This window comes from Oncorhynchus clarkii, chromosome 7 (assembly GCF_045791955.1).
Source record: "Oncorhynchus clarkii lewisi isolate Uvic-CL-2024 chromosome 7, UVic_Ocla_1.0, whole genome shotgun sequence".
Taxonomy (NCBI): domain Eukaryota; kingdom Metazoa; phylum Chordata; class Actinopteri; order Salmoniformes; family Salmonidae; genus Oncorhynchus; species Oncorhynchus clarkii.
The window spans coordinates 65,370,863-65,383,052 of NC_092153.1; the positions used below are offsets into that span (position 1 = coordinate 65,370,863).

Sequence of the window (12,190 nt, forward strand, 5' to 3'; positions counted from 1 at the left end):
TTTGTCAAATACTTTTTTCGAAAACTATTTGATACTAATTCAAATACAGTAAATAGTATTTGAACCCAGGTCTGATGGATTTGAGGTTAAAATGCAGTGAATTGCCCCTCTACATTCCCACTACCTTGGTTATAGATATCTACACATTTATCACACCATAACTCATGGAGCTGAACTATCACTTTAAATACCATTCTATTACTACCTTGCCGTAGTTTTAGTGTGCCACTCCATAATAAAGGCTATAGTCCTTTAGTGGCATAGTATTATCCCTATCCTGTTCCACTATTTATGCAAGATTAGTGTAATCTAGACACATAGGCTTGCAGAGCAGATGTAAAAATATCCCATGTGATTACACAAGGCAAGCTTAACCTCATCAATTGAGTTCACAATGTTTATTTCTGCATGGACAACCTGTTAGAAATAACTTAAGTCATGTAAGAAATCACAGTATATACTGTACACTCATTAGCCTCTGAGATTTTCAGACACTCATTAGCCATTTCAAGTAATGAAATAAAGGCCTACACCTTGAAGTATATGGTGACTTATGAACAGCTTAAGGAGATAGTTCACCTAGTTTGACCTTAAAGTGACCAAAACAAAAACATACTCCATTGCTCCTAATCTTTTTATTGTCACAAGCAGACTTAGTGAACAAATGGTGTAAAGTACAACAATCAAATATTGGCCTCATGTAAATGTCCGTGTGTTTCTGTTAAATCAGATTTACTGTTAAAACAGTTTTCTGACCAGAGAGTAGCTAGTAAGGTAGCAGTGGTGTTTTATGAGTAATGGAAGGGCTTATGTAGCAACACAAATAAGAGAAACACACTTTGGTATTGACTTAGTGTTCATTGTGTCATCAGCCTTAAACACATATGTTTAGCTTAAAAGTGGAACAGCTCTTTAGAACAGAAAAAATAGGGTGTAAAAGAATAATGCCTAATAATGAGTATGCTATAGAATATCAGGAGAGTTCCATTCTTATCAGATAAAAGGAATATAATGCATTTTCTTGGATGTGAATATCTTCATGGTTCCTTCATGGTCTGCAAAACCTTTCTTGTGTAATCCAACTTTGTCCATCTCTCCACCTGAAATAGTCAAAACAAAACATAAGGATAACAAACAGTCAATTTAAAATCACAACATGAAGTTTGAGTTTCAGCAAAATGGCAGCTGGAGAAATGCAACCATTCATTGCTATGGATGTAAAGAATGACAGTTCATGAATTTGAGACGATTTCTTTAATGCCACAATCCTGAATTAGTTCAGTGCTTTTTTCAGCCAAAATGATGTCCTGCACCGATTTGCTGTACAAATGAGGGCTGGGGCTGGAGAAATGTTGGGCTATGAGGGTGAGTACTCACAGTCCATGAGATCATCATCATAATTTTAACCACATTTTGTAGTTATACGTTTGATTACGAATAAAAAATGTTCACAGTTGTATTATTAGTTATTTACAAGCCTATATTCTCCAAGAATCACAGAAGCACTAGATATTGCATACTATAGCCTACCTTTAGCTTCTTGCACTTGTGGCACACCGTACGGATGTGTGTTGGGAAAAAATGAACATAATTTTCAGATGATCTGCGAGGCCCCAGAGACTACATATATTGTTCAGTATCGACCCGGAATAAACTTAACTCCTGCTGTGCCGCCAAAATCCAGTGTAGTATCCATGTGCAGCGAAATCTCTCTCAATGTTTCCATGACTGTTTCTACAAAGTCCAAAAACATTCAGTAGTGAGTAATGCTACTGAAAGTGACCATCACATTTTGCATAGGGCCTCTGGAGCTTAAAACACTCTAGACCTGACATCATGTTCCGGACGGGATCAAGGGTCACCAGCATGTGAGCAGAGCTGGAGTGAGAAGCGTACCCAATTTGACTGGAGCGCAGAGCGACTTTCCCAAAGGTTGCAGCACCGGCATTCTCGCCCTCTCCAATTTCGCTCCAGTACATCTCCAGTAGAGCTCACTTCACTTCAGGAGCTCAGGGCATGCTTAGCCCAGCATGCACTTGTCAATTAGCTCGCAGTCTCGAGTCAGAATTAGTTGCAAATGTCAAATGTGGAATTATTTAAGGTTAAGTTTAGGCATTACCTCTGAATTTTTTAGGTTATGGTTAAGTTTACACATTATCTCCAAAATATTAAGGTTAAGCATTAACTACGAATGGTTAAGGTAAGAGTGAAGGTTTGGGATAGGTTTTTTAAAAAAAGCCAAAAAAGCATTCTATCGCTGGACTTGAACTTGCAATCTTTGGAATCAGAGGCAGATGCTTAAAAACCTCTTAAGGATCCACCCCTTTTTTCAATCTTCGCCTAAAATGACATACCCAAATCAAATAGCCTGTATCAAATCAAATCAAATGTTATTGGTCACATACTCATGGTTAGCAGATGTTGGGAACAGAAATGGTTAGCATGGTTAGAAGAAATTCACCATTCCAGTGTTTTACTTGCTATATTGTATTTACTTTGCCACCATGGCCTTTTTTTTGCCTTTACCTCCCTTATCTAACCTCATTTGCTCCCATCGTATATAGACTTGTTTCTACTGTATTATTGACTGTATGTTTGTTTTACTCCATGTGTAACTCTGTGTCGTTGTATGTGTCGAACTGCTTTGCTTTATCTTGGCCAGGTCGCAATTGTAAATGAGAACTTGTTCTCAACTTGCCTACCTGGTTAAAATAAAATAAAAATGTCAATGCAAAATACTTGTGCTTCTAGTTCCAACAATGCAGTAATATCTAACAAGTAATCTAACAAATTCCCCAACTACCTTATACACACAAATGTAAAGGATGAATAAGAATATGTACATATAAATATATGGATGTGCGATGGCCATGCAGCATAGGCAAGATACAGTAGATGGTATAGAGAATTATATCGGGGTGGCAGGTAGCTTAGTGGTTAGAGCGTTGGACTTGTAACTGAAAGGTTAAAAGCAGTAGTTTTGCCCATGAACAAGGCAGTTAACCCACTGTTCCTAGGCCGTCATTGAAAATAAGAATGTGTTCTTAACTGACTTTCCTAGTTAAATAAAGGAAGATAAAAAAATAAATATACATATGAGATGAGTAATGTAGGATTTGTAAACATTATTAAAGTGCCGTTATTTAAAGTGACTAGTGATACCTTTTAAGTACATTTATTAAAGTGGACAGAGATTTGAGTCTGTATGTTGTCAGCAGCCTCTCTGTGTTAGTGATGGCTGTTTAACAGTCTGATGGCCTTGAGATCGAAGCTGTTTTTCAGTCTCTCGATCCCAGCTTTGATGCACCTGTACTGACCTCGCCTTCTGGATGATAACCTTAACATTTCAGAGTTAATGGCTAAACCTTACAAATTCGGAGTTAATGCCTAAAAGTAATGTTAACACTTCTAATTTTAATGTTTGCAACAACTTTGAAACAACTTTTGTAAGCATCTGCCACGGATTCCAAAGTTTGCAACCTTAACCCTAACCTTAACCATAACCTTAACCATTCTGAGTTAATGCCTAGCCGTAAGGTTAGGTTTAGGCATTAACTCCAAATGTTTAAGGTTTAGCCATTAACTCAAACTCTTAAGGTTAGGCATTAACTGCGAATGGTTAAGGTATGGGTTAAGTTTTGGGATAGGCTTAAAACAAAAATCTCAAAAACAACTTGCTATTGTTGGATTCAAACTTGCAACCTTTGGCAGTTGATTTCTTTCTTTCACTGGATTCAAAATTGCATCCTTTGCAATGTCCACAACTAAGGAATAATTGTGAAATCTGAAAATACATTTAGAAAGGAAGGAGGTGGTTAGCTTGCTAAGTGTGTCATTTTAGCAAAGTAATTAGAAAAGATCTCTTTAAAGTTTCGTTTCCTTTAATTCGATTTTCTATACAATAGGTTATCATTGATTTTGGACCAATAGGCCTGACAAATTACCTCTTTCAAGGAGTTTTTGGTTTTGATTGGGTTATTTTGCCAAATTTTTTAAAAACCACTCCGCATCCATGACCAGCCTGGCAAGAGTGGCCCAAAGGGTGTTTTGCATCCTCAGTGGCTCTGCAAGTGCAGAAAGGGAATTCTCCGCTGCTTGCCTCATCTCCAGGCACCATCGTATGAGCCTGAAGCCACAGACTTTGTCCAAACTTGTGTGTCTAGTAGTGAATTAAAAGGCACTGGCAACTGAGCCTAAAAAGGCATTTTTTGTTTCATGTTTAAATCTAAGTATGTCACAGCCTATATGTGCAATTTAGAAACTATAATGATTTAGTACAACACAATGTTGTTTAAATGATGGGTAGTTCATGTACCTGCCATCCTAGTGTGTTGCACTCACAAATGCTTCACAATTTATTTATTTGTAGGCTATAGCCATTGCCATTCAAATCATATGGTTTCAATACTTCAAAACCTAATGGTGGGTCCAGTTAGACACAAAAATAGATGGGTGTGATTTTGTTGATTTTAATTAATGGATCGAATTCTGAGTGGCAGTTTTTTTCCCGTTGAGCGAAGAGTGGTTTTTAGCGTAACGGTTGAAAAGAACCAGGAGCGCTGGAGCTGTGCACAAGCACTGCTCCGTGAGCCTTGAGTGGGATTTCCAACAGCTCAACTCTGATCACATACACTGCTTCTGACAGTTGCCAGGAGCCATTTCAGCCAGATCATTGCAGACAGTTGTTGTGCTATCTAACCTAAGACAATGGGGTCGCCAGATGCTCATAAATGTCTCTCTTTTTCTGGAAAAAAGGGCTTAGGTGGTAGGCGTGCCATGGGGTGTAGCAAGGGGCGTGGCGATAGGCACTGTCAGTCCCTTGGCACAGCTGGATTTTTTCTAATATTTATTAGGCCTACATCTTGGCGTAGTAGAAACATTTTTGAAAATGCAAGCCAATTTCCTGTAATTTCTAGATGGAGCTGAGAGAAAATGTTGCCATTTTAAAGCTAATTTCCTGCATTTATATGCATTTTGCCATGGCTAATCCTGTGTTCTTTTGCTCAAACATAACAACAAAATCAAAACTGATAAATTCATTGTTTTGGGAATTTTCATGTCTCTCTGACTGTCTAGTTTTTATTTTGGCGATTGCTAGTTTTCAAAGATGATATGATCAAAAGAACAATATTTTTACTACATACTCAACGTCTGGTTTTAGTCATTTGTACACTGTTCAAACATACGTGTCCTACGTGTCCGCTTACACAGTAACTGGGTGCAAGCAGAAGCTATAGACTACCCATCCATACTTAGTTGCATTATCCTACAGAGGTATAGTAATAAAAAACAAACAATAATAAAACATGTTTTACATTAAAAACAAATGTTTAAACAAGGTCAGTGTGATAATCTTTATTCCCTGATGAGTTAGACAAAATCCACAGTGATTACGTGTTATAATCCCTTCCCTAATATCTGAGGTTAAGATCAATTAACGAATTAGTTCGTAACAACCCCGCCTAAGCTAATTCAGCCAATTTTAGCCAATGACATAGGGCCCCAAAAGGGTATAAAACTCCCTGCCAGGACACCCTAGCATAGGCAAAAGGTTCACAACCAGATCAGATCTCATCTTGCCTTTCTCTTGCATTCATTGGACATCCACTGAGTAAAGATGCAGAACGGCACAGAAGGAAGCAACTTCTACATCCCCATGTCCAACCGGACTGGGCTTGTAAGGAGTCCTTTTCTATACCAACAGTACTACTTGGCGCCTCCATGGCAATACTATTGTCTTGCTGTCTATACGTTCTTCCTGATCTGCTTTGGATTCCCAATCAACGGTCTGACCCTGTATGTCACAGCCACAAACAAGAAGCTTCGGCAACCCCTTAACTTCATCCTGGTCAACTTGGCTGCAGCTGGAATGATAATGGTCCTCTTTGGATTCACCATCACCATCACATCTGCTGTCAATGGTTACTTCATCTGGGGACCATTGGGCTGTGCTATTGAGGGCTTCATGGCTACACTTGGAGGTAAGAAATCTTTAAAAATACAGAACCTATAGAATCCGCTTTAGATTAAACAAATTTAAATTAATGATAAACTGTATCCAAAGTAATTGTTAATAAATTTGGAACTAAAAGGACTGTCCCAAAAGTTATTTAAATCCATTTAGAACTGAAGTAACTGACTTTGGATTGTGGTTTCATTCTCCAGGTGAGGTTGCCCTGTGGTCTCTGGTAGTGCTGGCTGTCGAGAGATACATTGTGGTCTGCAAGCCCATGGGCAGCTTCACGTTCACTTCCACCCATGCTGGTGCTGGTGTGGCATTCACCTGGATAGCTGCTATGGCTTGTGCTGCTCCCCCACTGCTTGGCTGGTCCAGGTAAGCTGTAACCAGTGTAGGAATTCTGAAGTGACATCAAATGTTATTTACATGCTATTCAAGTCATGCTCCATCCACCACCAATCCTACTCACTCACACACAATGATAATTTTGTGCATTTCTATTTCTCTTAGGTACATCCCAGAGGGCATGCAATGCTCATGTGGACCTGACTACTACACCTTGGCCGAAGGCTTCAACAATGAATCATATGTGATCTACATGTTTACCTGCCACTTCATCATCCCAGTCTGTTTGATCGCCTTCACTTATGGAAGTCTTGTCCTGACAGTCAAGGCGGTAAGTGACTTATTACACAAACAACATTTATCAAGCTGTTCCACATAGTGTACATAGTACAACAGGATAGTTCTCCACTCTGATGTCTTGATTATCTTCATTTTCAGGCTGCAGCTTCCCAGCAGGACTCAGCATCTACCCAGAAAGCTGAGAAGGAAGTGACACGTATGTGCATCCTGATGGTTTGTGGTTTCATGATCGCCTGGACCCCCTATGCCAGCCTTGCTGCCTACATCTTCTTCAACAAAGGAATTGCCTTCAGTGCCCAGTCCATGGCTATACCTGCCTTCTTCTCCAAGAGCTCAGCCTTGTTCAACCCCATTATCTATGTGATGATGAACAAACAGGTTGGGAACATTTTACATTTTTGACCTTTTTTACTTACTCTGAGTTTGACCTAGCAGCAACGTAATATATTGTTTGCTTAATGTGTCATGCTCAGTGCTTTTCATTATTTTCCCTCCCAGTTCCGTGGATGCATGCTGGCCACTGTAGGGATGAAAGCAGAAGAAGATGAAACTTCTGTGTCAACAAGCAAGACAGAAGTGTCTTCTGTGGGCCCTGCATAGACTTTCCCTCATCCTGCACTTCCCACCCTCTGATTTCTACCCTTGTCTGATGCTCTACATGGACTGCTTTTGAAGACACACTACTTTCACCAAATGGACATTATACTGTTTTGAGCTGTAATGATTGGACTCTGTCACTCCAGATAACACAGAAGTGACAAAAACAGGGCAGTGTATTGACATTCATCTGAACCCATCTCTTGTTCTCTATGATCTCACCTGAGTCGACAGACTTGGAGGGCTATAATTGACAATGATGAAATCCGAGCTCCACAATAAGACAGAATCTAGTCAACCCAGTTCACAAGGCAAATCTATACACTCACATACTGTGTCACTCAATGTAGTTGAAAATATACTTGACATACATTTTATACTCATCCAAAACAAACAGATGATTTGCCTCTCATAGGTGGTAACAAATGGATGAAACTCAGACTTGCAGAACAGCTCTCATTTTTGTCTTGAGATTGTATTTTTATGTTATTGTGAGGCTAGCAATTATTTTGTTGTCATCATTTCCTGTATATATTTTATAAATAACAAAAAATTATAGTACTAGATAAATAAATCCATGCATGAATCTACTACTTTTTTGCTGTTATTATTTTCATTTGACAACTGATTTCCAATCCACATCAAATATCATAACATCTTATTAGCACAAATTCACAAATTCTAGTATGTAGTATACATCTTATCAGCTACAACTATACACTACTTCCAATCAGTAGATCTTAAAGCTGAAAATGATCATGAAACATCCGCGCATTGCTACTGGAAAACACTGTCACTGCAGCTTATTTCAAATCAAGCCATTTTACAGCATCAATGCCATTCTAACAGATGTGAGGGACTTGTCAATGTAACAATACATGTGAGTCAACATCTGAATCTCTCCAACATTTCACTAATGCAAATATTCCAATGCAAATTAAAGAAACACTGTTACAAAAGTCTTTCACTTACACTACATGTCCAAACGTATGTGGACACCTGCTTGTTGAACCTCTCATTCCAAAATCATGGGTATTAATATGGAGTCGGTGCCCCCTATGCTGCTAAGACAGTCTCCACTCTTCTGGGAAGGCTTTCCACTAGATGTTGGAACATTGCTGCGGGGACTTGCTCCCATTCAACCACAAGAGCATTAGTGAGGTTGGGCATTGATGTTGGACGATTAGGCCTGGCTCGCAGTCGGTATTCCAATTCATCCCAAAGGTGTTTGATGGGGTTGAGGTCAAGGCTCTGTGCAGGCCAGTCAAGTTCTTCAACACCGATCTTGAAAAATTGGCGTCACTTTGTGCACGGGGGGCATTGTCACGCTGAAACAGGAAAGGGCCTTCTCCCAAAATGTTGCCACAAAGTTGGAAGCACAAAATCATCTAGAATGACATTGTATGTTGTAGCGTTAAGAATTCCCTTCACTGGAACTAAGGGGCCTAGACCGAACTATGAAAAACAGCTCCAGACTATTATTCCTCCTCCACCAAACTTTACATTTGGCACTATGCATTCGGGCAGGTAGCGTTCTCCTAGTATCTGCCAAACCCAGATTCATCCGTTGGACTGCCAGAGAATGCATTTCCACTGTTCCAAAGTCCAATGGCGGCGAGCTTTACACCACTCCAGCCAACGCTTGGCATTGCACATGGTGATCTTGTGTGCAGCTGCTCGGTCATGCAAACCCATTTCATGAAGCTCCCGTCGAACAGTTATTGTGCTGGCGTTGCTTCCAGAGGCAATTTGGAACTCGGTAGTGAATGTTGCAAACGAGGACAGACAATTTTCATGCGCAACTTACTTCAACACTCGGTGGTCCCGTTCTGTGCGCTTGTGTGGTCTACCACTTTGGCTAAGCCGTTGTTGCGCCTAGATGTTTACACTTCACAATAACAGCTGACCGGGGTAGCTCTAGCAGGGCAGAAATTTGACCTACTGACTTGTTGGAATAGTGGCATCCTATGACAGTGCCCCATTTAAAGTCACTAAGCTCTTCAATAAGTCCAATCTATTGCCAATGTTTGTCTATGGAGATTGCATGACTGTAAGCTCGATTTTATAGCAGAATCCATGAATTTAAAGGGGTGTCCACATACTTTTGTATATACTAGTGTATGTATTCATCCCTATTTCATGGCTGCAGATTCACAGGCGGACTAAGGTATCCATTCAGAGTGGAATTATGCAAGAATATGGCGCCATGCTCTTCCATAACAAAGTCATTCAACACACGTTCACGATTTTGATACTGGAGTATGCACTGGAGTCTACCACTCACTGTTACCCTTTGGGTATGCAGCTTCCACTGTTGTGATTCCACCCACTGTTGCCCTCTGCTGCTGATGTCTTTCCTTCAGAGATCCATGCTGGCACACTGTTGATCTGGTCTGAACTTATCTTCACCCCGTATACAGAGCATTCGGAAAGTATTCAGACCCCTTGACTTTTTCCACATTTTCTTACGTTACAGCCTTATTCTGAAATGTATTCGATATTTTTTCCTCATCAATCTACACACAATACCCCATAATGACAAAGTGAAAACAGATTTCTATCAATGTTTGAAAATGTAAAAAAATTCCTAATAATACTTATTTACATAAGTATTCAGACCCTTTAATATGAGACTCAAGATCTCAAGGGCATCCTCTTTCCATTGATCATGCTTGAGATGTTTTACAACTTGATTCGAGTCTACCTGTGGTAAATTTACCTGTGATACATTTTGTAAAGGCACACACCTGTCTATATAAGGTCCCACAGTTGGCAGTGCATGTCAGAGTAAAAACCAAGCCATGAGCTCCAAGACTTGCCTTGATTGTGTCAAGGCACAGATATGGGGAAGGGTACCAAAGCATTTCTGCAGCATTGAAGGTCCCCAAGAACACAGTGGCCTCCATCATTCTTAAATGTAAGCAAATTGCTGTGGGTCTAGGGTTTCAGGTAGGGTGGAGAGGATATGGTCCTTGACTAGTCTCTCAAAGCACTTCATGATGACAGAAGTGAGTGCAATGGGGCACTAGTTTAGTTTAGTTCAGTTACCTTAGCTTTCTTGGGAACAGGAACAATGGTGGCCATCTTAAAGCATGTGAGGACAACAGACTGGTCTGCGCATGCTCTGAGGACGCGTCTAGGGATGCCATCTGGGCCGGCAGCCTTGCGAGGGTAAACACGTTTAAACGTTTTGCTCACGTTGGCCACGGAGAAGGAGAGCCCACAGGCTTTGGTAGTGGGCCGTGTCAGTGGCACTGTATTGTCCTCAAAGCGAGCAAAGAAGTTGTTTAATTTGTCTGGGAGCAAGACGTCGATGGTTTTCTTTTTGTAATCCGTGATTGACTGTACACCCTGCTACACACACCTTGTGTTTGAGCCGTTGAATTGCGACTTTACGCTTTGGGAAAGACGTATTCCTGGTCGTAATGATTATAAGTTGACATCGCTTTTATATCCAATAGTTCTTCTCAGGTTTATGTAATAACACTTGAGATTTTCTGGGCTAACAATGTAGGAAATAATACATAAAAAAACTAATAATTGCATAGTTTTCTGTCGGTGCCATCTGGGGTATTGTGTGCAGATTGATGAGGGCAAAAAACGATTTAATCAATTTCAGAATAAAGCTGTAAAGTAACAAAATGTGGAAAAAGTCAAAGGGTCTGAATACTTTCCGAATGCACTGTATGTTGGTTAAGCAACGGTCTTAACCACCATGCTTACAATACGACAAGCAATTTCTGACCAAAGTTGTTTTCTCTTCCCTGTTCTTTCCAATTACTGTATGCCTAATAATGATTATGCTATTGAATATGAGGTGAGTTCCATTCTAATCAGATAAAAGGTATGGAATGCTTTTTATTGGATGTGAATATCTTCATGGTTCCTTCATGGTCTGCAAGACCTTTCTTGTGGATACAACTTTGTCCATCTCTCCACCTGAAATCGTCAAAACAAAACATAAGGATAACAAATAGTCAATATAATGTCACAACATGAAGTTTGAGTCTCAGCAAAGGGGCAGCTGGAATAATGCAACCAATCTTAAAGTCAAAGCTACGAATGTAAAGCATGACAGTTCATGAGTTTGACATGATAGTTTTAAAGCCACAATCCTAAACTTGTTTAATTATTTTTCAGCCAAAAATCTGTCCTGTTACTGATTTGCTATAAAGCTGAGGGATGGGGCTGGAGAAACATAACCACCCTCAAATTCACACAATGCATTCAGAAAGTATTCACACCCCTTTTACTCACTGATCTACACACAATAACCAATAATGTCAAAGTGGAATTTTGTTTGTAGAACCGTTTCAGAATTAATTAACAATTCTAAGCTGAATGTCTTGAGTCAATAAATATTGAACCGCTTGTTATGGTAAGCCTAAATACAGTGCCTTGCGAAAGTATTCGGCCCCCTTGAACTTTGCGACCTTTTGCCACATTTCAGGCTTCAAACATAAAGATATAAAACTGTATTTTTTTGTGAAGAATCAACAACAAGTGGGACACAATCATGAAGTGGAACGACATTTATTGGATATTTCAAACTTTTTTAACAAATCAAAAACTGAAAAATTGGGCGTGCAAAATTATTCAGCCCCTTTACTTTCAGTGCAGCAAACTCTCTCCAGAAGTTCAGTGAGGATCTCTGAATGATCCAATGTTGACCTAAATGACTAATGATGATAAATACAATCCACCTGTGTGTAATCAAGTCTCTGTATAAATGCACCTGCACTGTGATAGTCTCAGAGGTCCGTCAAAAGCGCAGAGAGCATCATGAAGAACAAGGAACACACCAGGTAGGTCCGAGATACTGGATTTGGATACAAAAATATTTCCCAAGCTTTAAACATCCCAAGGAGCACTGTGCAAGCGATAATATTGAAATGGAAGGAGTATCAGACCACTGCAAATCTTCCAAGACCTGGCCGTCCCTCTAAACTTTCAGCTCATACACGGAGAAGACTGATCAGAGATGCAGCC

General features: G+C 39.9%; 1 protein-coding gene across 1 annotated transcript; it reads left to right on the top strand.

Annotated features, from left to right (window-relative positions):
• The first annotated feature begins 5,557 nt into the window (after positions 1-5,557).
• On the top strand, positions 5,558-7,791 carry LOC139413691 (green-sensitive opsin-2-like). The gene is made up of 5 exons (XM_071161363.1): positions 5,558-5,981; positions 6,166-6,334; positions 6,470-6,635; positions 6,743-6,982; positions 7,103-7,791. The coding sequence occupies exons 1-5, from the start codon at positions 5,618-5,620 to the stop codon at positions 7,202-7,204; spliced, it is 1,041 nt and encodes a 346-aa protein (XP_071017464.1). The 5' UTR covers positions 5,558-5,617; the 3' UTR covers positions 7,205-7,791.
• Positions 7,792-12,190: the final 4,399 nt, after the last annotated feature.